Below are 25,799 nucleotides of genomic sequence, written 5' to 3'. Positions count from 1 at the left end.
TAACTAGTTAGTTACTGATTATCTAATTCTGAAATGTTAACTAACGTATTCCACAACCGAGCGGGACAACCAAGCGAGCGGGACACCAAAATACACATACAAATCTCAACTTTTTGCTCTCTTATATCTCAACAACATTGTTGAATATAGACTTTAGAATTTAGATGTAGAGTATATAGACACTTAATAAACAGTATTATCAATTTGATTTATTTAACTCTATTATTTGTGAAGATACTTTGATACATGCTAGTAAAAAGATAATAAAATACTATAACTTAAGAAATAATTATTATATTTAAATAATTCTTATAATTTACAAACTTTATTATATCTGTATAGTATCTTCTTCATTTTATAATGATCAGACATAGACTTGTTAAGATATAAGAGAGCAAAAAGTTGAGATTTGTATGTGTATTTTGGTGTCCCGCTCGCTTGGTTGTCCCGCTCGGTTGTGGAATACGTTAACTAACTTAGTTAAGTTAGCCCAGTGACCACCTTTTTGCATACCTTCCCTTCCATGACGACCATTGTCAGACTCTCTTCCCCAACTAATAGCTACATATTTAAACACTATTTCTACTTTCTACCAGACTACATACTTCAGAATTTTATAATTCACAGTTTTTCTATTTGAATAAAGATGTACAACCCCATGGCTTCCTCTCAGATGTGATTACTTCCTTTTGTCACAGCCGAGTCTTATTCGCCACTGGTTAAGCATCCAGGTTTCCAGTTTGCCTCCCTTCTAAACTGATGATATCTCCGACCTTCTGCTATCAAGACATCTTTGGTGCACACTTTTGAGTGTTCCACATTCTTTCTTTCACCGGGTAATGCAGAATACGGCAGAAAGAGCAGGCACCTGGGATTATTATGTTCATTCAGTAATCTTGGGCATTTGGGCTTGAGAACTGTGCTCGTTATTCCTGCCAATTTCCAGACATATCTTCTGTACACACACGACTGTTGTCATAGACGCAAGCCCCTCAGCCTATACTGTATATTATTTGTTGTCGCTCAATCCCTTTACTGGTGAGTATAGGTGGCTCTGAAGGGAGGTGCTCTTTTACTCTTTAACACAGTTGTATACTCCGTACACACTTTGCTTTTCTTGCTTTAGGACACCCAACTTGGAACAATCAAATATCGTCAATTGTTTGCAACCTGCACTATCTGACCATGAGTTCCTCCGTCCATTTCAAATTCAAATCTCAGAAAGAGCCCTCTAGGGTATCGTTTGATGGTACTGGAATCTCTGTTTTTGAGTTGAAAAGAGAGATTATCAGCCAAAATCGCCTAGGGGATGGCTCCGATTTTGATCTTGCCATTTATAATGAGGACACCAACGAAGGTACGTGGTCCGGGTCTCTTGAGTAGCATTATGTGGTGTTATCCCGCTGACGTGTGGTCTCTAGAATACGAAGATGATACTGCTATAATTCCCCGGTCGACCTCCATTATTGCTCGCAGGCTTCCAGCGTCAAGACCAGGTAAAGGAACCGCAGCTCGTTACATCTCTGGTAAAGTACCGGTGACTGGGCGCCCATCCTCCCGGATTGAACCGAACGTTACGAGTCGCCCAGGAAGTGGTGGTGGCAATTTAAGGCCTGATTTGAACAGTGTGCAGTCAGAAGACGAGAAGATCAAGGCAGTTTTAAATCTTCAAGAATCTCAGTGGAGGGAGCAACAAGAGGATATGGCTACGTTCGTGCACTTTTTGATTAGCTGATATACCGAGAGTTTAGCAAGTTTTGCTGACGGTGGCCTGAAGCGCGACCCCAGTACCTTCCAACCGAAATCGAGGAACTTTTGCTACCGCTCCGGAGCATCCCCCTCCTCCAGGCTACTTGTGCTATCGCTGTAGGCAGAAAGGTAAGGGTGGAATATCTTTGGTTTGTGTGAAATCCCCGTTGACAGAAATACAGGGCATTGGATTCAAGCATGCCCCACCAATAACGATCCGAGGTTCGATGGTCGTTACCGTGTAAAGCGTTCCACTGGGATACCACGTTCCTTTCAGAAACAAGTAGACAAACCGGAGCCCCGTGCACTCGATGGCTCCGATGAGGACCCAAAGCTTTCTGGAGTCATGGTCAATGCCGATGGGGATTTTGTCATTGCTGAGCCGGACAAGGCGTCATGGGAACTATATCAAGAAAAGACTAGTGCCGCGGCGGCGGCGGCGGCAGAGCTTGCAGCTATTGAAAATGGCAAGAATCTTCAGTCTCTTAATCTTCTTTGTCCCATTGACAAGCGATTATTCCTTGCCCCAACTAAGACTCCGTGTTGCAAAAAGACTTATTGCAATGATTGTATCACAAATGCATTGATTGAAAGCGACTTCGTTTGTCCAGGGTGCAATACTGAGAGTGTACTACTCGATAACCTCTCTATTGATGAAGATGCGATTGCGAGAATAAAGGATTATGAGGCCAAATCTGTTGGAGTCTTGAAACAGGGAGACGCCCAACTCACTGGCGATTCTAAGTCCGATTCCAAAAGTATATCAGAGGATGCGTTAGAGCTTTCAAATGAGCCTGGACCGAAAAATACAAAAAAACGTCCCGCCAAAGAGCAAGGAGCGAATGAAAGCGTCGATTCCACAGCTGCCCCGAGAATGAAAAAACAAAAATCCGAGGAACGTCCAAACCTGGCTCAGGGCGCCAAGTTAGAATCTACAAATCCCTCAACTTCGTCCTTCAACCAACCTTGCAATTCTTTTGATTACCCAGCAAGAACGGAACAATTACAATCAGATCCGTTGGTCAACCAGGGCTTTCCAGCTTTCAATCCATATCCCAACACCGGAAATATGTGGAATCAGCAGCCCGCAGTTAATTATCTGCCCTCAGGACAGACAGGTTTCTACCAAGACAATATGGTTCATCCAATGGTTCCTATGGGTGGTCATGCCTCGCCTAATTTATTCTCGGCTCAACCCAACTCTCTTGTCTATGTGCCTGCTTCGAACCATTTCTTTCCACCATTCCCGGTCCAGCAGCCCCAAGGAATACCCCCCTTCTCTAACCAACAGCGCACAACTTTCAGTGAACCATTTGCCAAAGAAGAGGACAATGCCTATTTCCGACAACCGGTGAATCCACACCGTCATCAGGCGAAACAAAGGAGACTCAGGCCTAGTGATTACAGGGAACTTTAAGGGAGTCTGCGATATTCATTCAGTATTAGCGGCTCCAGGGAGTATGACTTCCGGACTTTACGCTATTACGGCTACGGAAAAAGAAATAAAAAATGTACATATATTGAACTCCCCGTCAATTTGGCTGTAGTTTCAAGTATTAGACAGGCCAATACAGTCTTATGGTTCACCATTAAAATCCCGTTTCATTGCCTCTGGATGCATATCTACACCTTTCCCAAGTGCTGTTGTTGCTGGTGCATAAATATTTTCGGGTGAAACGAACGGATATTGCCCGCCTTCTAAACCGCAAAACCAAGCGTAATCGAGGTAGATCAGAATATCACTTACGATACCACATACGGGTAATTTGAGTGTGCCGCATCTTTTTTTGCAGTTGAAAAATGCCGTACATCAGCGCCTCCGACGTTGGTGGGCCTTGAAACCACGTTAGTGGCGAGCACTTCATGGCCACAATGGTCTACTTACAGCCAGGCACGTATATATCCACAGGTACAATTCTGTCGCATCCTCGAGTAACGGAGTAGCTATAGTGATAATAACCGCCGCCATTCGCACAGCTCCCCATGCTGATCACCCACCGGGGGTCTGGCATCTGATCGTATACTTGTCTCAAAGCCGGAGCCATTTTGTTTGTCAAAGTCCCAGCAACTATCATGACATCGGATTGACGAGGAGAAGCTCTGAAGATAATTCCTAAACGATCTTGGTCGTAACGGGGGGTCGATAGATGCATCATTTCCACTGCACAACATGCGAGACCAAAAGTCATCGGCCATAATGAACTTTGCCTTGCCCAATTTGCGACCTGGTCAAGTGTCGTCCTGCAGAAACAGGATCGATAAGCGAATAGAGCAAACATATAATGATTTCATGGGTTATAGGAGACGAACAAGGCAAACTGCATGGCACCCTCCTTCTTCTGCTGGCTCGGAAGCGGCACTTCTCTTCGGTCTTTTTTCGTCTGAGTCATGGAGGATTGCGTTTGGGTTTCCAGGGAAGCCGAGGCCTGGGCAGATGAAGCTGTGGAAATCCAAGTTGGTGACAGAATCTGCAGCGCAGGGAGTACTGGCCGAGTTTTCACTACAGGCCGACCATAAGTAATTACGCGCCCGAGGGGTTAACGGGGAAACTGGTGTACCTTTAGATAGGGCCAATGCCCTTGCTCTATGGCAAGAATGCATAACTTCGCAGTGGTATATTCAGCTAGCAGCTGGCTCTTCTTGGGCAACCGCTTTGGGAGAGCTAGGGAAGGTTCCTCCTGGCATTGGAGAGATGAGCCGAGCATGCGAGTTCATGTTCTCTGGAACTTCGGAAGTATGTAACTAATTAGTTAGTCCATTATACGTAGTTAGTAATAGAGTTTAGGGTACGGTGTAACGGTATTGTATTTTGATGCAGAGAGTGCTGCAACAGCGCTGAGTGGAACACCACATCTACTTCGTACAGAGTACTCTGTACGGGGTACTCCGTACTCCATACCTATTAGCTTACTGGAGTTCAGGCACCATGTGCAGGTAACTACTCCACTTGAGCGCAGGTAAGTTCCTCCATTATCTTCTTGCTCTTAGTTACTTCATCCCACAGACTCTGGCAAATGAACATTCTGGGCCACTCAGGACTTTCTACCTTGACAATTAAGTATCTCTAGGGATTTTCTTTTAATTCACTTTTCCCGTGGGTTGACAAGGTTGTCCAGTAATACTGTGCTCTGAAGTTGTGAAGCACAGTACTGAGTACATTTGATATCCCAAGCCCGCACCAAGGGTTATTTGAGATATCATACCCATTGTTTGGATGAACTGATTCAAATTGTTACCCATTTTTCTAAGCCCTTCACTATGTTTCACTCCAACTGACAGGCACCTTCAGATAGATCCTACTACTGAGGCCCCATAGCCTAGCCTTTTAATTTTGCCTGCTAGACTGACTGTTTCCCATCGTACCTAGCCTCTAATTTGTCTATTATAGTGATTTCCTTCCTAGCAATCTCTTTCTATCAAGATGGCTGATGTGCTTTCTATTCTGTTATCCTTCCCCCCACAGCCCCCTAAACCTGAAATTACATCTGAATGTGAATATAACCAAAAGGCTCGTGCTCTGGTTTCTCGTCTCCGTCAGATTCCCCCCAAAGATTTGACTGGACAAACCGCAAGCAAAAGTCCGCTTGATGTGAGTCTCCAAGAACTTAATCCTCTCCAACCTGACTTTGCTAACTAGCTGATGATGAAAAGATTCTTGAGCCTGCTAAACAGTCCTTAGCCTACTTATTTCTCTTACTGGCTCACTATCAGGAATGGAGACCTACGGATAAGCAACCCCTTCCTGATAATATACGCCCTGGTGGTGGTATATGGTGCAAAACTGTAGCTTTTCTACACACATTTGACCCTGTTCAAGTGAGATATGCTGGCCTTGAATTCAACAGAATTGTTGAGTATGTGGCAAACGCCGGTGAATTTTCATCACAGGTATGTTGGATGGAATGTTTGCAGCCTCTTTATCTGTATTATTGACAGGGAGGAAAAAGCCATGCGCAGTTGTTAAACCCATTCAGCAAGCCATACTTCGATTAGATCCCTCCTGTTCCACTTTCACATCTACTCATACAGTCTTTACACGACTATGTTTACTTGCACGATGCTATCTGCCCGCCATATGTATCCTGGACAGGGATGTTTACCACTTCCCGGCTGCTGTTGACAAGGTCTTCCTCAACCGATCTCAATTACTTCCATCTCAGCAGCATCCATCTAGCAATTCTTACATTACGCTATCTTCAGGATTGCCGGGGTCAATGAACTACAAAACACCTCTCGAATACTTTCTCTATGGCGCCATGATCTATATCGGCCTAAAGCGGTGGGGAAAAGCGCGACATTTCCTAGACATTGTTATTTCTACACCTACTAGCAGCTTTGCAAGCATGATCATGGTGGAAGCCTATAAAAAATGGATTCTCGTTAATCTTTTAGAGAAAGGCATGGTAAGATAATCTAAGCCCCTACCATTACACCTTGGGAATAACTAAATCAATACATCCCTTAGGTACCAGCCATGCCGCACACCGTCAACGGTTCGGTGGCAAAGGCATATAAGGCGCTGGCAAAGCCATACAGTGCTTTAGCCTTGGTTTTCAAAATAGGCCCCTTTTTAAGACTAAAGGCTGAAGTGAGTGCAGGGATAGAAATATGGCGTAGAGTAAGTTACTGTTAGGCATTTAGCGTATGGTGGCTTTTGAACTTCATCTCACTGGTGACTAGGATAATAACACGGGTCTTGTTTTCCAATTACTCGACTCTTTTTGTCGATTTTCTGTCCTTAAGCTTGAACGGTCGTTCGCAGCACTTTCTTTGCCGGATGTGGCGCGTCTATCCCTTAGTGATGGCGATGGTTGGCCTATGGAACTATTTGTGGCGGAGCTCCTCGCGACAAAGCGGTTGGATGCTCGCCTCTTCCAGAAATCACATCCTTCAACTCCAACTATTCTTCGTTTTGGCTATAACTACCACGCTACGAGAGGTGCCAACGAAGCCGGATTGTGGGATTGTTTAATGGAGCAAAAGCACCGTATGGACGTTTTGTTGCGATGTGTACATGGAACCGATGTGAAGTTGGAACTAGGACGGGAGTACATCGAGGGTCTGAGAACATCCAAGTGGCGAAAGAACGGAGGTGATAACGAAGGTGGTATTCTGATGGGAGAAAATCACAGTGCGGTTGAATTTGAGGAAGATATCATGGCCGATTTACGGTAATGCTGAACACTATTGAGCATTGAGTAATAATGGCAACGAACTCGAAAATTCAACAGCATTGGGTTAGCTATAAAGGAGAAGCATTAAGGAGAGGTATTCCTTTAATCATGTAGATAATATATCGGCGGACAACCTTGACGGATAACCGGATTCTCTCAGACAAGTGGTAGTATCATTAACGTATGATTTTGATTAGCACTAACCACGAGATAAACGCATTTTACTCTTATCCCTATGAAGCTGAAAACTCCAGATGTGATAGAAGCACCCCATCGTTATTGATTTCGGATAAAGGCGGGTAAAGCAGAAAGAAAAGAAAAGAGAGCCATCGAATTGATTTAACTACTTGCTTCACTTCCTGGACTGGGGGTAGGTCGAGATTCGACTCGGGGAACGGTAGACTCTGTGCCTGAGAGATTTGTCGGTGCGGCTTTAGGGTTTTTCGTATAGTAGTTGGATATGGCTGACTTAATTGCATCTTCTGCAAGCATAGAACAATGCACTGCGGAGTATTAGTATCATCAGAAGAAGTCTGGCGGGTCACTGGGCACACACGCTTTACTGGGGGTAAACATAGCTCCTTCGCTATCTCTGTATTGCGAATCTTCGCAGCTTCCTCCAAAGTCATGCCTCTCACGAGCTCCGTTAAGTAACTAGAACTGGCAATGGCACTTCCGCAGCCGAAAGTCTTGAACTTTACATCGCTGATTGTATTGCTGTTTTTGTCAACGCGGATCTGAAGCTTCATTACATCTCCGCATGCAGGAGCCCCGACAAGCCCTGTACCAACATCCTGATCTGTTTTCGGCATTGATCCCACATTTCGAGGGTTGCTATAGTGGTCAAGCAGTGCTTTGAATGTTAGCCAGAGGAGTGTATCGAACTGGGAGATTGGGATGGAATAAGGCAGCTTATCTTTTTCGTGGTAGCTTCGGGAAATCTGTTGGAAAATGATGGGAGCAAAAGTCTTGGATGCTACAGTTGGTCGAATCGGGCGTCGCGAGAGCTGTCCAGCAGCCGACCTAGAAATGGTCGTGATGGCTCTGCGAAACATTCCGGGGCGCTATGAGAGAGTAGGTCGGAACAGATACGGTGGCTCGGCAATCAAAAAGTCGGGTTTCGAGGTAGGTAATACCTAGTCACAAAATTCCGGATGATGATGGCTGTGATATGACTACTAAGAAATGATAGAACCTTGGAGAAGTTATAATGTTTCCAGTTTCGCCACTTTATGCCACACTTGCCCAGGGTTGGTAATATCTTGTACAGTACTCCATACTCCGCCCTAGGTAACTAAATTACCATCTATGGCAAACATTAAGCTACTTTGCGCATTGCGTTTTTTCTTGGCAACCAGACCAATAGAAAATGGGAAAGCAGCAGGAAATTGCGGCTCCTTTGTTATCCAGCCTGAGAAGTAGGAGAAGATTTATTAATGAAAATTGGAAATTCAATAATGGCAGACGTGGGGTAGAGTCCTTTGCACAGATTATTCCACAAGAATTGAATATGGACTCAAATTGCTGTTTCCTTGGCGAGACACCGTAACTCCCGTATGAAAAACTTACCGCGGATTTGGGTCATTTGAGCTAGTACTCCGTACTCCGTACTTGGGTTGGCTTTCGACACAGAAATGTCTTCATTATTCTATGGCCTATTCAGTGTAACAGCTAATAATCATCAGGAGAGAATGCAGATAGAAGTAAGAGAAAAAAAAAAAAAAAAAAAAAAAAAAAAAAAGGAAAGAGAAGGTGTACGGAGTACATCCTATCTGTCAGCCTTCCCGTCCCCCTACCCCCACAATGATTACCAACTTGCGGTAGCATATCTGATTAGGGCCGAAGTTTTCCCTTTCAACCTGCTCCTGGATCAAAGCTCGAAGGAAATCCCGAGCCATGGATCTCTGGATGCCTCGTTTCTCCCATATGCGCTGAGCCTGGAGTTGGAAACAGGTTGCCGTAGCCATCAGGGGAATAGAGGCTGACTGTAGACCAGGACACTAGATCAGCCTTGTGGACCATTTGACGAAACTGCACTTCGCATTCAATCCATCTCTCTCATCAGCCGCCGAGAACCCTCTCACTAAAGCCGGTGAGCTAACTCGAGGGACTTCACAGGATGCTGTATCTTCTTGGTCGTGGGAATGGTCGATGATGATGGATCCGCCAGGCGAGAGGCAATTGCTCCACACTGTATCTCTGCATGTGCATAGGCGTCGAGATCGTCAAAGTCCCAAAGGGCCAGAATCTTGTTAAATCTTTCACACTTATCAGACGGGATGAATGGTACAGCGATTTGGCCACCCAGGCTAGCATGCTCAAGGTATCGGCTGGCATGTCCGAGAATGCGGGCACTGATATTAACCCCGACGACGCGCCCGTTGCCAGCAGCTTTCTTGGCCGCTTTGCCACCCATACTGGCCCACAGCCAAGTACAGCTCGTTTGTCATCTGGTTTATATCTGCGATCTATATAAAGCGTTCAACATCGAGGACATGATACTGGTACGCTGCGTGATAATGCGATGCAGAGTTGCCAAATGTTTCTTCAGTTTGTTGTGGCGTGAAGACCAGTATTGAAACTGCGGAACAGGAACCAGACTGCTGGTGGATATAAATCCTGACCAAGGGAGAGAATCGGCCGTGTGGGAAGGAACTTCATCGACTCCAAGACAGAAATATCAGACAAAGGACTTGAAAGTGAAGCCACCGCGTGTGAGAGAAACCTTGCCGCTGAGGACAGAAAAGGGTAGAGAAGAGGGAACACAAAGTAACTTGTTGAGAGACAGAACGGCCTGATACAGTGAATGATGTGAAACTCTTCTGCTAGGAAGGTTATCACCTTACCAGATAGATTTGAGCTAGATATTCTATTTGAAGGGGATAACACTCGATCTCTCATAAACAGACAAGCAAAACACGGGATCAATCTCAGGCAAGACAATCATGGCGCTTGAGCGATTTATATCCGATAACCACGTGAGAACGAAGACTCTTTGCTGCATGGGAGCTGGAAGGAAAACTATGCTATCTCGAGCGGCGACGGCCTGCCTGTTGGTGAACTCATATGACTTAGACACCTGATTGTTCTTTCACAGGTTGTACAAGTGCAGTGATTGGTGTTCTTTTGACCGGGTATCTTCCCCATCTCCTTCAGGTTCTCCCAAGCTTCATCAGATGCTCTTTTGAAATCATGATTGATCAGACGCTCTCGCGTTTTGGGTGATAACTCCTGGAGAAGTAGCGGGAAATAGTCGGATTCCTCCAGCTCAAGTATAAGCTCGTTTTGTGTGATATAAACATCCCCGCTTCTTTCACATATGAAACATCCTGGCTCAAGCTCATCTGGGGAGAATTCGCATATCCACACTTGTTGCGGCTATTGGTTTCGAGAGTAGAGGTAGAAACATGCTTGGAAGCTTCCAACTAGCGAACATTTGTTATCCTTATGCCACTGTAGGATATGTTCGGTGAGATCAAACGAGTTGAGCCGGCCAAGTACATCCTTAGAAAGGCCCCAGTCTGTTGTTTCAGCGGTTCTTTCTCTTGATATCCTTTTTTTGACATCAACAACAATAACCAACTTTGTGCATTCATTAGAGCCCTTGAGCCATCTTTTAGCATCTTCAAACGCCTTCCTTGTAGTCTCGCAAATCGCATATCGCATCTTCAACAGAAATTAGAGGAAACTGCTTTCTGATCTGACAGAGACTTTCATCAAGAGCCTTCTCATTTCCATTATATTCACTGCTGAGGCGGACACCTAGCAATATATAATAGATTGGCTGTAATACAAAAGCTTGGTAAGGAAGCAAAAATTGACCAAAATAGAACAAGAAAGAAAATAATGCTTGGTTAGGCTCACCTGCAGACCTGATACAAACAAATTTGTTTCCAGTGGCTTTGCTGAGACGATCCGGCGACCATTCATGAATGGCGTCCATTGCAGCTTCATGCAAAGGAATAGCTGTAGGTTTGATTCTCTCTGCGCGTCGTCCTCAATCCCGCGCACCTCCAGGTCTTTGTTGTTCCATTTTTGCCAGTCCCACGAATCAACCCTGAACTTCTCAATTGAAAATCTTCCAGCCAATGTCCCTGTAGCTCTGCAACCTTACCCAGGTCTGGGTCACCAATCGGGTTGGTCTTTGCGGGGATTTGTCAATTCGCGCTCTTGTTCTACACTCCATCTTGTTGTTGTCCGCGGTAAATTGAGTTTCACTCTTGGGTTGAAAAAGGTGCAATGGCCCGGGTCCTCAGCATTCATCAAGTCTTTGAGCACTTGGGGTGGCGTGTGGCTTTGTAACTCGGAAAGGTTGTCGCTTGGTTGGTGGAGCAGGCTTGCATCTAGCAGACGTTGCGAGCTAGTCGCGGTGTCGCCATTGTACTTGAAGGTTCTGTTCCAAGACAAAGACGCGGAGCACAGCCTTCTTTCCCCCAAACAGCTGCCATTTTCTTTCGAGCTGGTTGCAAGTGCCTGAGCTATGCTGTATTCGCCTGGATACGAAATCTTTAGTCATTTCTCCCACAAAACTGCCAATTACTGCAGTCTATTAAGCATTTCCAAGCTAAAAGGGCCACCTCTTCCTCCTCCTCTCCTCCGCCGGCTGCTCTCCTCTTTGGTCAATCTCGCCATCCTAGGCCATTTTAGCTTTCAGGAAACCCCAAAGAGCCAGACAAAGGTAGAGTTCTTTGCATAATTAACAAGAAAGCCATGGATGAAAGCTCTGCTCTATTCAGTTTGACATAAAGAGAGGAAGTAAAAAGGAAATAGAAGAGAAAAAGAAAAATTGGTAGGTCAGGAAAGGTGCTTTGCTAGCCAATAACATCTAGATTCTTCAGTGCATTCAAAGAGTATGGATCATCTCCGTATAGCTTAGTATTAGATTTCTTCCATTGTCTACCACCTGGGAATATACTCCATTGTAACTGATAGAGAGTGACCAGAGAGGAGGAGAAGATGATGGTGGCAGAGAGGTCGCAGAAATAGCATCACAATCTCTGCAAGATCGTAGCTCCTCTGCGAGATTGCAGTACTTATTCATGGCCATGATCATGCAGCATGTCATGTCGAGAGGGAAGCAAGTTAGACATTTCTGAATAGTAACCTGGAAGGCCCTAACTTATCAATGAACACGGGCTGAGTCCGAGTCGAACCACGACCTCATTTTGTTCGTGCACCGGCCCAGCCAGGATGGAGGATCTCAATATCGGCAAGCCCACATCACTCACTGGTGGGAAGGTCTGCCAACATGCGGATCGAGCTTATGGAGAAGACTTTTGCGCGTTGCATTGCTGAACTCCGACTCTTCTAAACCACCACTACCAGGGGGGATTGGATTGGGATCTCTCAGTCTTAATTGAGATGGGTTCAGGGCCGTCGGAAAATTCCTTCCCTTCCCGGTCCCAACGGTCAGTCTAAAATATTAAGTAGAGATATATATTAACAGATTTAAAATGCTAAGATGCTGAAATTGAAAACGACAAGATGAAAAAGATGAAGTACGGAGTACGGCGTACAGAGTATGAAATTTACCAATTTGGTTGGGTTACATTTAAATTACACAAAGCCTTACAAATACAGAGTACGGAGAACAAGGGCTTTTGTCCACAATCTGTACGGAGTACGGAGTACGGAGTACGGAGTACTCCGTTCTTGCTTTCAATTCTCAACTAGCGTACGGAGTACGAGTCATAAGTTGGAAGGAAACCTCGGCCGCCTGTACTCCGTACATCAGATCAAAGAAGATCCGAACCTAGAGACTAGCTACATAGAGACTAGCGCCTTGCCATCTGCAAGCTTCCTATGGGTGGAACTACTCCGTACTCCCTACACACAAAATAACTACTTTGTCGAACAACACTTTCTTTTCTTTCTGCTCTCTCACCTTTGACTTTGTACTTTTCTACTTTGTATTTTCTTTTCCCTGGAATGTCACCTGCTGTCTATAAAGAGATGATGGCCTATCACCCCCACCATAATCATGTAGCGATTTCCCTGAAGTAGATGTACGGAGTAACGTGTACAGCATAAACGGCTGTCCTTCCCCATTTTTAGTTTATCCCTAAAGGTAGGTCGGCTACGGATTTGGGCGATTAGAAGTGCTTCCACCACGATATGCAGGGTCCGAGTAGAAGGTTATGTTGTTCCCGGCCATAGATCACATATGTGTCCTTGGATCCTTCGCTACAGAGTTGAGTGGCAGCGACTCCGTACGTACCCACAGCCTTCGAGTCGCCGAGGTTGGATTCCCTTGGCTGCCAAGGCACAATTATAATGAGTCTGACTTTTTCGAGAGTTCAGCGAGTTATTTTGAGTGGGTAGGTTTCAATTCCGACAATATCGTCCAGTCGTCCAGTCGTCCATTCCGTACTCTCGCATAATACCGACTTTTGCACAATGTCCTTAACAGAGTCCTCTCCATCGGAAATAGCCAAACTTGCCTCGAGCGTTTCAAGGCAGTTGGGAGCTCTTCCAGTTGTGTCTCGCAATGACGCTTTAACTGCAATACACACGGCTCTCTACCAAAATAAGGATGCTATTTTACAGGCGAACGCTCGCGATATTGAGGTTGCGACAAAGGCTGTGAATGAAGGGACGCTCAGTCAAAGCATCCTCAAACGGCTAGATTTGAGCCGTCCAGGGAAATATGATGACATGCTACAAGGGATCCTTGATGTTCGGAGTCTTGAGGACCCATGTAAGTTTCTTTTTATCCGCGTTTGTCAATGCGACAGTCTCCACTGAGACGCCAGGCTGACCTTTTTTTTTGTAATTATTACTATATAAAGTGGGAAACGTCTCTTTAAGAACCTTGCTCGATGATGGCTTGGTCCTCGAAAGAGTAAGCTGTCCAATCGGCGTCCTGCTGATTATTTTTGAAGCTCGGCCGGAAGTCATAGCCAATATCACCGCGCTGGCGATCAAGTCTGGAAATGCTGCGATACTTAAAGGTACGTGTTTTGGATCATATTGAGAGTTTCTTTCTGACCTCGTTATAGGAGGGAAGGAATCTATTGAGTCGTTCCGAGAAATAGCGCGCATTGTGTCAAAGGCACTTTTGTCTACAGATGTTCCCAACACAGCCATCCAGCTCGTCGAATCGAGGGATGTGATTCTTCCCCTGCTGGCTCAGGATAAATGCATCGACCTCGTAATCCCTAGAGGATCGAATGAGCTGGTCCGATTTATAAAAGCCAATACCAAAATTCCGGTGCTTGGACATGCGGATGGTCTCTGTTCAATCTATCTTCGTTCCGATGCAGATATTACAATGGCGAAAAAGATTATCCTCGACGCAAAGCTGAATTACCCTGCGGCTTGCAATGCAGTCGAGACTCTCCTCGTTGATGAAGACGCATTATGCACACTATTGCCTTCCATCGCGGAAGCATTGCTCCAAAATGGCGTTTCGTTGCGCTGTGACAGGAAATCGAAGTCCGCACTTGTAGCATCATTGTCGCCGAGTCAAGCAGCCCTTCTACAAGATTCAATGGAATCCGATTATGATACTGAATTTCTGGATCTAATCTTGGCTATAAAAACCGTGTCTGCCTCGCCGTCCTTATCTTCCCTTGATGCAGCAATGGCACATATCAACGCACATTCGTCCAAACATACCGACGTTATCATAACGTCGTCAAAAGAAACGGCAGAACAATTTTTGATCGGCATCGACAGTGCAGGAGTATACTGGAATACCAGCTCCAGACTGGCCGATGGGATGAGATATGGATTTGGCACAGAAGTTGGCATAAGCACCAACAAAATCCATTCAAGAGGACCAGTGGGTTTGGAAGGTTTAACAATTTACAAATATTTGATTAGAGGCAACGGCCATACCGCAGGAGAGTTTCAAGGCGAAGCCGGAAAGCAATGGAAGCACCAACAACTGCCCCTAGGCGACAGATAGTATAGCCTGCACATAGGAAATAAATGAGGCATCGATGGATATTTTGCTCTTGACCCCATCAATCCATACTATCAGCTTCTCCATACATCATGATTGAATCATTTCGGGAAACATATGATCGACATGCTCCTCGCCAATACAAGATATGTTCCCTATGCGTAGTATCCTATAGCTAAAATAGGTTTGAAATTAGGAAACTCGTTTCGATTGACTTTGGGATCCAGCTAGCTAGGATACCACCGGCGGATGACGACCTCACACAATGAGAAGATTTAAACTTTGAAGCCACGCGATCTTCTCCGTCCCCGAGCTCTCTCAAACTTCCGGCCCTTGCTGGCAACTTTTGGTTTCTATAACATAGTCAGCTGTTGGTACAAAAATGACATTGAAAAGCGACATGGCTAACCTTCCCACTGTGTGGACCAAATCCGAAGTGCTTGACAGCCTCTCTGGCATTTTTCTTTCCCCTAAGAAGAATAGTGTTTGCACCAGTTGGAGCTCTGAGCGCGAGTTGATCCAAGGTAAGGATTTCACCACCAGCTTTCTCAATTCTAGCTCTGGCAGTGGCGGTAACTCGAAGTGCAGCGATCGACATTTTTGGAACAACAAGTAGACGCTCATCATCAGTGATGGTCCCAACGACAACGATGGTCTTGTTGCTAATAGACTCTTCGGAATTGTCCTTCTTTACAATAGAGACCAAGCGCGAGAGAGACATTGGAGGACGGTTAATACGGGACATGAAGAGGCGTCGCAAAACGACTTTGTTGAAGTTAGAATCAGTGCGGCCTACGGTGATGACATCGTTGTTAGCGGCGCCAAATTGGTTATGCAGAACTTGCAGGTGCATACGGGCAAGGAAGCGATAGAGCTTCACCAAGAGCTGAAGGTAGACATTGTCGCTCTTGGGCGCCTTCCGGTGGGTGCTGCGGACATGGTGACGGTCCAAATCGATACCTGATGAGATCAATAATTGTCAGCGTACAGTTACTCTAGTAGTCGAAAATCGCACCAAGCAAATATCCTATTATTTGAAAGAACAACACAACCTACCCATGGCTGCTATCGGAAACGGACTTTTCACTCCTAGGCAGTTTCTCACACCACCGTGGAATCGAGACTGACTCCTCGTGGTTTTTGTCGAAGAGATTTTGATGTGGAGTGTGGGAGCGAAGCCCTACGCTAGTCTTATTATGGAATGACGCATGCTTACCTAAGGCATTTAGCCAAGGCCAAGCTTGCTTTGTCACCGTCTAGAGCACGTTGGCAAGTGACGGCGTAATACGGAGTATTTGAGCATGCCTTATATACGGAGTACAAAGGAAAGGATTCGATATGGTATTGGATGGGTGTACTTTACACGTAACTTTCATGATAGCCTCTACTGGTTGGATTCCAGGAAAGGAAGCAGTCAACAATTGCTTAAGGTAAAAAGTCTTGTTCACCTCTTTTTCTCAGGTCAAATCGGTCTGGCTGTCTGTGAGGACCTTCGATGTCATGTCGCAAAAGCATCAAATTAACTAAAGAAGGATGCTGTAATGTTCTCTTTGACCGGAGATCTCTGCACTGCACTGGCCCAAGAGCTTTAAACATTCACCATGCCAGGCACCCACAATTCACCAATACGGTTAACTTCAGCAATGAAATGATGATTTTTGATCCCTATGTTACTGGTTGCAGGCTCTCCACAATCAGTATTATTTCTGTCTGGATCATAAAATGGATTTTGCAACAACTTCATATATGCTGTCTGTAATGCGCGAAAAGCCTGGACCATAGTTAGATCTTAATCCATTCATGCCTGCGTTCACAGTCTTACCGGCTTCAAATCAGACTCTCGAAGGCCCGCAAGCGGTGCGAACTTTCCAGGGACAGCCACTCTCCCCTCTAAATCAACAATAATCAAAAATTTTACGCCGGTGTTTGTCAACCAGCCATAAACTGAAAATCTCTCATCCAAGGCATGTAGTAACCCAAAATCTTGATCAACAGAGGTGTCATGTTGGCGCAATTCAAGTACATCAAGAGATGAATTGAACGCTAGAGAAAACTCAACCTGTGCGCTTTGATGAGGTGGAAACACCGAAATATGGAGGAGATTATCCTATGAAGCCATAAGCATCTCGCCCATATGACAGAAATAAGAGTGTGACATGGGTTTACCGATTTGCCAATGATACCAATGGAGGCTATTGATGGAGTTCCCATTTTCCCTGGGGGGTTCAAGTCAGGGTCAATGCTGCAATAACTTGCATACAGGTAATCCACCGAACACTTTGCAAACTTGTTGATGTTGCAGCAAATACAAAAACACAGAGTGATAACCTGTTAACAAAGTATTAAAGATTTCACTACTTGGTACGGAGTACTCCATACTCTGTATATTTTTATGTTTTACAAGACAAACTTTGGAGTAGGCTTGCTGACTGCAGAGAACCGCTAGTTAGTATTTGTCACCATAACTAGCTCTGGTGGACCACCCAAAGGACAAAAGGCTATTGTGTATGTACTCCCTACCCTGTACTCTGTTCTCTCGACTCTGCTTTTGAATGCGAGTAGGAATTTTGTGGAGTTATCAGCATCTCTCCATCTTCGTAAATCCCCAAGTTGAGAGCCAATATTACCACACATAGCGGTGTGCAGAGTATGTTTGTATTCCTAGGCTTTGCTACCTAAATTAAAATTTGTATCATGCCAATCATTTTTTGTCGGTTGGATCCCCTTGGTAGCAGAAGTAACGTATGGATTAACAGATAAGCAATGAAGTATCTGCTGGTTTCCTCGGACTGTACTCTGTGAAAGGAAGTTGGTTCCATGCTGTGCTTTGCATTTTGGCTAAAAGTACTCTGTATGGAAGATTCAAAGAGTAACTCCAGAGAACAAAGTACGTAGTACCCACTGACTCGACATCCATCCAGAGCTGTCTAAAAGAGGTGATGCAGGCCAGCTAAGGTCGGCCCTAGAGAGAAATGTGCAGTACGCATGGGTATGACAATTTTCAGCCCGAAAACAATTAAATCCTACAACTAGATGAAACAGAGCAAAAACACATAGATAAGAAGACAAACCGCCATTGATGATTCACACCCAAAGAATGACAGTTAGGACGGACAACAAGCATCGACGACGATAGGGCCGCGGGCGAGGGATAAAACGGATATTTCGCGAGAAACCCGTCGGAAATATCACTATTTCAATAAATGTATACCGCCGAATGGGAGAAGACCTACACTACCGAGCTCTTTGGCTTGGAAGAAATATGCCACGTGTAATAACCGGCAAGCAAACATAAAAACAAACGCAGGAAAGGAGAATGAGACAGACTGCTCGAAGCGAATAGGGAAAGAAACTGGGGCATGACCTTTATTGGATACGACGGTAATATTTCAATATCCTTCCACGAATGTGCGCCGAGGTTGGTTGAATCATCGTTCAAAGTCGGTGATTGGGTTAGAGACGCGTGCACAGGAGTAATGACCCTCGGTAGGAACTAGGGCACAACTACCGTTTAACCGGCTTGACCTACTCAGCAGTATCTAGCTCGTCATGAGCAGGGGTGGGAGAATCCAAGGGAACTGTCCGCAGCTTAGTGAGATAGTAATTTAAAAAGCTATCATTCTGTGAAGAGATTTACCTTTCCTGTCATCACCATTTGTCCCATTCTCGCGATCTTCATCCCGCCTATCGCGATCGTCTCTGAGGTCCCGATCGCGCTCACGATCACGCTCGCGGTCCCGATCACGCTCACGATCACGGTCATCGGGGCTCCGAGAGCGATCGCGATCTCTGCGGTCGTAATCGCGATCACGACGATCTTCCTTGCGGGGAGAATAGTCACCCCTGCCACGGCGAGGAGAAGGCGAGCGCACTCGACGGGGTGGAGTGCGATCACGGCGTCGATCGCGACCGGAATCAAAACGCCACGACGCAGAAGGCGGTGTACGAGCCCACTAGACTGAGATAAGCCACTGGGTGATCAAATGGGTAAGAAAGCCTAGAGCTCACCTCGATCTTCAAAACATCGTCCCGACCAATACGTTTGTTGTGCATTTCGTGATAAGCATCGTCTGCATCGCGTCGGCTCTCATACTCAACAAACGCAAAGCTATGTACAATATTAGCATGTCTGGGGCGGCCACACTCAAAGTTCAGTGTACTTACAGACGACTAGCGGCAGTCCGAGGAGCCGGAATATCGCACCGAACAAGGCGGCCATATCTTGAGAATGTCGTCAGTATATATTACGTACACATTATGTTGCAGGTAGCCAGGGTCAGGGTTCCAAGCTGTAAGACACGAGCGAGTCAAATAATACGTGAAATATGCAGGTGGGAGGCTGCTGTCAGATAGAAGCATTCATAAGAGGGGATGCAGGCGACCAGGACGTCGGCAACGACGTGCGCTCGATAGGTGAAGGGAAGGAGAAAATTGTATCGAAAGATCACGTTTCGAGAGAAGACGGAAGTGAGAGGATCGTTCGTGGGTTATCGATGGAGGAGAGCATCCACGAATGGGACGTACCGTTCGAATTCGTAGGCAAGTTCTCGTGCACGAGTTCCGTGGCCAAAGCCGGTGACATAGAGAGTGGTACCACTGCGAGACATGATGTAGAGATTCTAAGAGTGATAGAGGCAAAGAGGAAAAGATGCTATATGAGCTGGCACACAACCAGACTAGTGGCCAGTGTAAAATCTAAGAAACTCAATTCGACACAATCCACAATACAGCCAAAGCAGATAAGAGAATGATGGGTTAAGATGATGGCCGTTTGGTGATGGACGGTGGTTGTTATGATGGTAAGGAAGAAAAAAAAGCCTTTTCCAAACAAGTCATTCTTGCTTATATAAGCGAGGCTGAAAGGCTTGGTTTGCTTAGATAATTAGCACCCGGTCAGCGGTTCACTCTCAGTTGCAGCAGTGGCATCGGGAAAAAAACGCAGGAAGAGTGCCAATCTTGCTCCTCTAACACCGGGGGGGTATGGGCATTGTCAATTTGGTTGTGCTGAACTCTCAATTCTATCCTAGAACAATCCTCCTCCTAACCTTATCAGTGAATCTACCTCTCTCTCTCTTTTGTGTTTCTGTTCTGCGTCGCATCCGACTGCAACACCAAATCTCTGATTATTAGCATTATTGCTCTGCTCTCAACTAACTATTTAACCTCCATGCTGATTTGTATGTACCGGCAATTTTAGACCAAATTTATTGTGCTGCTTACCATTGTCCACGGCTAGTTTAGTGATGCAGAGATCAAATTGCTCCAACGGCTCTCCCCAGATCAAACCACCCTTCTCACAACAATCCCTACACAGATAGCGGGTTGCTTTCGTATACTTCAACTGACCACCACCTGATGGTTAAGGTGATTGTTTTCCCTATTTGACTGTTGTCATTCGCTGATATCCTGCTTTCTGTGATAGGCCTCGCAAATCCTTTGGCTCGCCTACGATGAGTCTTGACGGTAAAGAGGGCTCCCCGCCCGACCGTTCTACAAAGCAATCAAGTGGTACCTTGTCCAGTCTACCACCACAGGTAGGCCATCTGTTCCTTTGGCGATCCTTCTTCAAAACGCATTTGTTAAATTCGCTACTAGGTAGCGGTCCAGACCAACCCTACTTCGTGGTATGCGGATACAAGGAATCTCCTCTCGGACCCCGTGGTTGCAGCGTTCATTGCTGGTGGAGTGGCTGGCGCAGTGTCCCGAACAATTGTTTCACCCCTCGAACGGTTAAAAATTCTCCTCCAAGTTCAGAATGCCGGTAGAAACGACTATAAATTGTCCATATCAAAAGCTCTAATCAAGATGTGGAAGGAAGAAGGATGGAGAGGGTTTATGCGGGGGAATGGGACAAACTGTATTCGAATCGTACCTTACTCGGCGGTACAGTTTGGAAGCTATAGCATCTACAAAAAGGTGGGGTGGAGTTCTACAACTATCTATATTGAATGTCCTCTGATGTGCTTCCGTCTTAGTTTGCGGAACCATATCCTGGAGGTGAAATGACCCCTTTGAGTCGACTGGTATGCGGGGGTCTCGCTGGAATTACTTCCGTCAGTGTCACTTATCCTTTGGACATTGTTCGAACCCGGCTATCCATTCAATCTGCGTCATTTTCCGAACTTAAACATGATCCGGGTCGAAAACTTCCTGGCATGTTCCAAACCATGCGCGTCATGTACCGGACGGAAGGAGGTATAATTGCGCTTTATCGAGGGATAGTTCCAACTGTTGCTGGAGTAGCACCCTATGTACGTTTTCCCTTTGGTTCAGCCAAAGCAATTGATCTTCCGCTGATTTTGCTCTTGGATAGGTCGGTTTGAACTTTATGACTTACGAGTCAGTCCGGAAGTACTTGACGCCTGAAGGGGATGCCAATCCAAGTCCGTACCGGAAGTTGTTGGCGGGTGCTATCTCCGGTGCAGTGGCACAGACGTGTACATATCCGTTGTAAGTTGGGTATGCTCCGCATTTATGTAGAGAACCTCATTGTTAATGCGACTTGAAAACAGTGACGTTCTTCGGCGACGCTTCCAAATCAATACCATGTCGGGCCTGGGCTACAGATACACGTCGATTTGGGACGCTATCAGGGTTATTGTAACCCAGGAAGGTATTAGAGGACTGTATAAGGGAATCGTTCCAAATTTATTGAAAGTGGCTCCAAGCATGGCCAGTAGCTGGCTCAGCTTTGAATTGACTCGCGACCTTTTCATCAGCCTTGGCGATAAAGGTGCTTGATTTGCTTAATTTTCATGAAAGTGCTGCTTCGGGTTCAAGGCCGCCACGATACAACACATATTCATGGACTATACCCGGCCATTTGGTTTCGAGAAAAAAGATTCAGACATAGAATTTAGATGTACTATGCACAAAGGAGTTTTGCTGCGGCGGATTTGGAAGCTCTTTTAGATGGGGATCAGGCCCCCTCTGAAGCCCACTGTACCATTGGGGGTTATATTGTGTATTCTAAGCAGTACAGTTATTCACAAAATCTGCCCCTGAAATCAGCAGATATTGATAGTATTAGCATCTCTGGTGGATCAAAGATTCTGGAGTAATATAAACATTTGAAAACTCATACTTTCATTTGGAGCCCGTCACTGCACAATCACTTTCAGCGCTTGCAGCAGGACAGCACAGACAAAGCCTCTTGCGACAGATTCTATTTGAAGACTATCAAAAATCCGCCCAAGAGCCTCACTTGTTGCATTGCTGCCCATGCAACTAATCAGTGCGGAGGGCATGCCGTTTTCAATCAATAAACTTCGAGCCCTTTCCTGCATTTTCTTCCGATCCTTCTCAGTTAGTGTGAGCGGGGTGGCAGGTTCACCATTATCTTGTGCAGAAAAACATGATTCGCGCAACATATTGATGTAGTCTGCCAAAGTTTCATGCGTTGTATTGTCCTTTATGATCGAATCCTGGATAAGCAGCCTAATAGCTTCGAGGTTTGGGTTCCCTGGGCGGAGAAGAAAGGCTTTGGCTGCATGTAACAAACGCTTTCGAAATTTCCAGGCTGAAGATAGACCATAAATCTCATTAACAACCGCAAACAACAATTCCACGACCATGATAGCCTCCTCTTCTGAAAGCGCTGCATGCGGATCGGATTTGGAGTCGGCAGCCTTGCCTTCCCGATGTATCTCGGCGGCTTCGCAGGTGTTGGGATTAAGAATTTCGTTCCCTTGTGCGCTTTGGATTGTCGTTATGATGGTACTTTGCGTTTCACCCCGATGAGGTACAATTCTCTCTTGTCTCGTAACTGATTCACAAGACAAATGTAGTGTTGAGTCATTTGGGAAAGCAACTCCATGGTCTGAAACAGGCTCAATTTCCCCATTTTTCCAAGGACCAGCACTGACTGACTGAGTGAAAGAGGAGGAATACGTTGTGGGGGGTTCGTCTGATACCTTAGCTAACTGTGAATGAGACATAACAAGCCTATCTCCGTGCTCTTCCAGCTCAGGTCGGCTGGACCGATCCCAATGAGATTCAGTGATTGCGGACTTGGCATGGTCTGCTATCGTTTCCTCGAATTCTGGCCGACTTCGAGATGTTGGGCTTTCGGCCCGTCTTCTCTTCGCCCCGGAGGCTGTAGAACCAAAAAAGCCGGATACACCTCCAAGCACCGCTTTGCCCCCTTCAGCGACCCCCTTAGGGGCAGTACTTATAACTCCCAAAACCCCCTTGCCCATGTTTTCCAGTACTGCAGGATTGCGGAAAACAGAACCCATCCTCGTCGGAACGGAAGTGGATGGAAAACCAGCCCCCAACCCTTTCTCGAAAAACCTTTTCAAACCTTCAGATTCAGCAAGGGCTTCATGATGTAACGCGTCTTGTAAGTAATTTTCAAGGAGTCCACGCAAGTCCTCCGCATTGCGATTTTTCCAATCCGGCAGATTAGGATGTCGCATTGAAAATTGAGTGACGCCGGAAACTACCGATATGCGCCGTAAAGTCTCATGAAGCGATTCAAAGTCGGTGTATTGCCTCGCAATCATCCAGCCAGAGAGATGAGAGCATTTGGGCTCGACTTGTACTAGATATTCGGTGGTAGGCCTGGAACGCATGATTCCATCAACGTGTGTAGCAAAGTCCTCAAGAATTGATATCGACGCATGAAGTAATTTTGCTGCGGACGGTGTGGCAGCCAGTGCTTCGGCTGAGGGAGTATGACCTCTATTTTGGATGAGAGGAGACGTTCCACTGGAAGCTTTTGAAACGTGACAGCCATCCATAGAGCCCGGAGACACGGAGGCACCTTCTTTTGTAGTGAAAGTAGGCAGTCTGATGATCCCAGAACTTACCCCTTCACCACTATCCAATGTAGCAGAAGTTGCCTGGCAAAGAGCCTCGCTATGATTTCCCATATTTTCATGTTGGATTACCGTGTTTTCAGGACTCACCATGCCATTAATACTTTGGTTTCTGCAATGTGCCTTTCCGCTTTCATCTGTACTCGGAACCCCCATTGGATCAGATCCGGTCAACACCGTTGTGGCCAAATTATGACGGGTCCTGGGGTTTGGTGACTCTCGATCGGTTATTATTGAATCTGGGTCGCCGTGCGCCGGTGAAATGTATGTGGGTCCAGGGTTCAGTTGCGTGTCACTAGCTTTGTCCAGGGCATCCAATCCAGCATCTATCGCATTGATAAATTCGGGCTCGCCTCCTTCAAGTAGATGAATGATCCAGCCGTTTATATAATCCGGTGCCGAACACGTTTTGATAATGGATTCGAATATCACTCCCGTGACTATTTCGCGGAGAAAAATTTGTACCGGCGCACAGTCGTAGGCAGTCGAATCAAGGAAGTTTTTCAGCAGTTCACTAGCCATAACTCTCAGCCGTTTTCGCTGTTCTTCAATGGAGACAATATTTGCTAGACCACTCTCCGGGAACTCCTCTAGGTATATATTTATAGCATCGGCTACAGAGGTAGCATTTGCATTTGCGGGGCCAAGAGCAATGGATATCTCGCTCAAAAACACAATCATGATCGAGGAAGAATTCATAACGAATTGAAGAAAAAGTTCCGCAGGCCTCTTGCGTGAAAGGTGGACAGATACAGAATGGATAAAGCTGACCAGAGACTCGCGACATGCGCGCGGAAAATTTGTTTCAGAAGGCAAAATTGGGTCATACCACCACCTGCAGGGTCTTCAGTCTCATGGTGCGAATTTATGTGTGATCAAGCAAGCTCACCGGATATAGTCTTTGATTACAGCATTCACGACCGCTTCCAAAGCTGCGGCTGGGGCAGGATGCAATGTGGAAAGATCGGGCTCACCATTCTGTATCTTAGCAACAGATGGATGCTCAGCCGGAGTCGATTCCATTGATATTACCTCCGATCGCATCAGCCTTTCGGCAAGTTCGATGCCCAGCTCCCGGCGCCTTCGAAGCGCCTCATTGGCCTTGTTCTCGCCAGGGCTATCATTCCATTCCTCCCACCAAGCATGTAATATTGCGCCGCCAACCACACCAATGAAAAGCAACGCCAATCGCCCAAACACAACATACAAGCAAGCAAATAAGCCTCCAATAATGGCAACAAAAGAGCTTGAATTGCAACGTGAGAAGAGAGAGAGAATATGGTTGGTGAGTGTGGGAGGTTGTGCCTCTGTTTTCAAACTTTGTTGCGATCCATGTACTGTTGCTTTCAAAGGGGCATCCTGGCCGTCAATGGGTGCCATGGCACATGAAATCTCAAGTACAAATATTCATTGAGCCCGCAATGGAGATAGGAAGAATAGAGGATCTCATATGCTGGAACACACAACCAGCACCTGGTGTTTGGTTGGATGGGATTTGCGCGGAAAGAAGCACACAGGAATCCTTCTGTAGAGAAGAGAACCACCACATCCAAGCTATGAGGACTTAATTGAAGAAAACATTAACACCAGACATTGTTTTGAATACAGAATTGAAGGGTTAAATAAAGTAAAATAGACCTGGAAGGGTCTTCCAAAGTATGTGGATCGAGTCAGAATGTCTATGGAGGTTTCATTTCTTGGTCCAAAAGGGTAAGTTAGTCCGAGCGGAGGAACTCTCCAGTGCGTTAGCCTTCCAGGTACGGAGTACTCCGTAATTAACTAATTAAGTACGGGGAAGTGCGGAGTAACCAAGGAGTGTCTAGCTTCAAACCCATTCCCAGGCCTGGACTCAGTATGGAGTAGCCCGGGCCTTCCTTTCTATCAAGCCTGCACGGGGAGAACCCAGTGATCTCCTCTACCTTTACACACTTGATCTCCTCTGCACAACCCCATCCCTTGTTCAACCCGGCAATGCAATCCCGCATTCGTTTGGACTGTTTGCTTCCTCACCTCCAGACAAGGATGGACTCAATTCAGCGGAACCTGCTGCCTCTAACTACGAATATACTTGAATCTACTCCGTACAGACGATCTACTATCCGCCTAGCAGCCCTCCTGCCCACAGGCCAGTGAATTATAACTGCATACACC

The 25,799-nt window shown here is 46.0% G+C and overlaps 12 protein-coding genes across 14 annotated transcripts; 4 read left to right on the top strand and 8 right to left on the bottom strand.

The window, feature by feature from the left end:
• The first annotated feature begins 575 nt into the window (after positions 1–575).
• Positions 576–3,344, top strand: CIMG_04249 (zinc knuckle domain-containing protein). Its single transcript, XM_001244807.2, has 4 exons — positions 576–1,357; positions 1,422–1,710; positions 1,778–1,878; positions 1,932–3,344. Exons 1-4 carry the CDS (start codon positions 1,186–1,188, stop codon positions 3,164–3,166), a joined length of 1,797 nt encoding a protein of 598 aa, XP_001244808.1. The 5' UTR covers positions 576–1,185; the 3' UTR covers positions 3,167–3,344.
• CIMG_04248 (NADH-quinone oxidoreductase subunit B 1) lies at positions 3,253–4,439 on the bottom strand. The gene is made up of 4 exons (XM_001244806.2): positions 4,308–4,439; positions 4,060–4,249; positions 3,635–3,990; positions 3,253–3,583 (listed from the first exon to the last, which is right to left on the bottom strand). Exons 1-4 carry the CDS (start codon positions 4,348–4,350, stop codon positions 3,489–3,491), a joined length of 684 nt encoding a protein of 227 aa, XP_001244807.2. The 5' UTR covers positions 4,351–4,439; the 3' UTR covers positions 3,253–3,488.
• A 277-nt stretch (positions 4,440–4,716) lies between these two features.
• On the top strand, positions 4,717–7,067 carry CIMG_04246 (COP9 signalosome complex subunit 3). The gene is made up of 5 exons (XM_001244804.2): positions 4,717–5,338; positions 5,401–5,637; positions 5,697–6,152; positions 6,215–6,367; positions 6,430–7,067. The coding sequence occupies exons 1-5, from the start codon at positions 5,171–5,173 to the stop codon at positions 6,922–6,924; spliced, it is 1,509 nt and encodes a 502-aa protein (XP_001244805.2). The 5' UTR covers positions 4,717–5,170; the 3' UTR covers positions 6,925–7,067.
• Positions 6,866–8,077, bottom strand: CIMG_04245 (iron sulfur cluster assembly protein 2, mitochondrial). Its single transcript, XM_001244803.2, has 3 exons — positions 7,840–8,077; positions 7,480–7,773; positions 6,866–7,426 (listed from the first exon to the last, which is right to left on the bottom strand). The coding sequence occupies exons 1-3, from the start codon at positions 7,976–7,978 to the stop codon at positions 7,263–7,265; spliced, it is 597 nt and encodes a 198-aa protein (XP_001244804.2). The 5' UTR covers positions 7,979–8,077; the 3' UTR covers positions 6,866–7,262.
• Positions 8,078–8,566: 489 nt separating this feature from the next.
• Positions 8,567–9,339, bottom strand: CIMG_11290 (uncharacterized protein; the record flags this gene model as incomplete). Its single annotated transcript, XM_012358306.1, has 3 exons — positions 8,567–8,578; positions 8,720–8,908; positions 9,040–9,339. The coding sequence occupies 3 exons, from the start codon at positions 9,337–9,339 to the stop codon at positions 8,567–8,569; spliced, it is 501 nt and encodes a 166-aa protein (XP_012213729.1).
• A 422-nt stretch (positions 9,340–9,761) lies between these two features.
• CIMG_04243 (uncharacterized protein) lies at positions 9,762–11,409 on the bottom strand. The gene is made up of 2 exons (XM_001244801.2): positions 10,788–11,409; positions 9,762–10,589 (listed from the first exon to the last, which is right to left on the bottom strand). The coding sequence occupies exons 1-2, from the start codon at positions 10,875–10,877 to the stop codon at positions 10,302–10,304; spliced, it is 378 nt and encodes a 125-aa protein (XP_001244802.2). The 5' UTR covers positions 10,878–11,409; the 3' UTR covers positions 9,762–10,301.
• Positions 11,410–13,284: 1,875 nt separating this feature from the next.
• On the top strand, positions 13,285–15,043 carry CIMG_04242 (glutamate-5-semialdehyde dehydrogenase). Its single transcript, XM_001244800.2, has 3 exons — positions 13,285–13,620; positions 13,712–13,873; positions 13,922–15,043. The coding sequence occupies exons 1-3, from the start codon at positions 13,320–13,322 to the stop codon at positions 14,830–14,832; spliced, it is 1,374 nt and encodes a 457-aa protein (XP_001244801.1). The 5' UTR covers positions 13,285–13,319; the 3' UTR covers positions 14,833–15,043.
• On the bottom strand, positions 14,720–15,977 carry CIMG_04241. Of its 2 annotated transcripts, XM_004446410.1 has the most exons (5): positions 15,886–15,935; positions 15,685–15,789; positions 15,239–15,621; positions 15,073–15,182; positions 14,720–15,004 (listed from the first exon to the last, which is right to left on the bottom strand). In XM_004446410.1, the coding sequence occupies exons 1-4, from the start codon at positions 15,887–15,889 to the stop codon at positions 15,105–15,107; spliced, it is 570 nt and encodes a 189-aa protein (XP_004446467.1). In that variant the 5' UTR covers positions 15,890–15,935; the 3' UTR covers positions 14,720–15,004; positions 15,073–15,104. The 2 variants fall into 2 exon arrangements, with proteins under 2 accessions (XP_004446467.1, XP_004446468.1); XM_004446411.1 differs by having other exon boundaries at positions 14,720–15,182; positions 15,886–15,977.
• Positions 15,978–16,221: 244 nt separating this feature from the next.
• On the bottom strand, positions 16,222–17,206 carry CIMG_04240 (uncharacterized protein). The gene is made up of 3 exons (XM_001244798.2): positions 16,996–17,206; positions 16,652–16,936; positions 16,222–16,600 (listed from the first exon to the last, which is right to left on the bottom strand). Exons 1-3 carry the CDS (start codon positions 17,038–17,040, stop codon positions 16,418–16,420), a joined length of 513 nt encoding a protein of 170 aa, XP_001244799.2. The 5' UTR covers positions 17,041–17,206; the 3' UTR covers positions 16,222–16,417.
• A 432-nt stretch (positions 17,207–17,638) lies between these two features.
• Positions 17,639–19,606, bottom strand: CIMG_04239 (uncharacterized protein). The gene is made up of 5 exons (XM_001244797.2): positions 19,354–19,606; positions 18,994–19,050; positions 18,838–18,937; positions 18,467–18,782; positions 17,639–18,407 (listed from the first exon to the last, which is right to left on the bottom strand). Exons 1-5 carry the CDS (start codon positions 19,434–19,436, stop codon positions 18,355–18,357), a joined length of 609 nt encoding a protein of 202 aa, XP_001244798.1. The 5' UTR covers positions 19,437–19,606; the 3' UTR covers positions 17,639–18,354.
• Positions 19,607–19,800: 194 nt separating this feature from the next.
• Positions 19,801–21,824, top strand: CIMG_04238. Of its 2 annotated transcripts, XM_004446408.1 has the most exons (7): positions 19,940–20,006; positions 20,066–20,193; positions 20,252–20,363; positions 20,425–20,745; positions 20,805–21,080; positions 21,143–21,279; positions 21,342–21,824. In XM_004446408.1, the coding sequence occupies exons 3-7, from the start codon at positions 20,280–20,282 to the stop codon at positions 21,568–21,570; spliced, it is 1,047 nt and encodes a 348-aa protein (XP_004446465.1). In that variant the 5' UTR covers positions 19,940–20,006; positions 20,066–20,193; positions 20,252–20,279; the 3' UTR covers positions 21,571–21,824. The 2 variants fall into 2 exon arrangements, with proteins under 2 accessions (XP_004446466.1, XP_004446465.1); XM_004446409.1 differs by having other exon boundaries at positions 19,801–20,006; positions 21,143–21,824.
• Positions 21,665–25,298, bottom strand: CIMG_04237 (PX domain-containing protein). The gene is made up of 3 exons (XM_001244795.2): positions 24,538–25,298; positions 21,914–24,483; positions 21,665–21,830 (listed from the first exon to the last, which is right to left on the bottom strand). Exons 1-2 carry the CDS (start codon positions 25,026–25,028, stop codon positions 21,930–21,932), a joined length of 3,045 nt encoding a protein of 1,014 aa, XP_001244796.1. The 5' UTR covers positions 25,029–25,298; the 3' UTR covers positions 21,665–21,830; positions 21,914–21,929.
• Between the last annotated feature and the right edge of the window lie 501 nt (positions 25,299–25,799).

Source organism: Coccidioides immitis (assembly GCF_000149335.2).
Source record: "Coccidioides immitis RS genomic scaffold supercont3.6, whole genome shotgun sequence".
NCBI lineage: Eukaryota > Fungi > Ascomycota > Eurotiomycetes > Onygenales > Onygenaceae > Coccidioides > Coccidioides immitis.
Note: the sequence above shows the minus strand (reverse complement) of the source record. Positions and strands in the feature narration are given on the sequence as shown.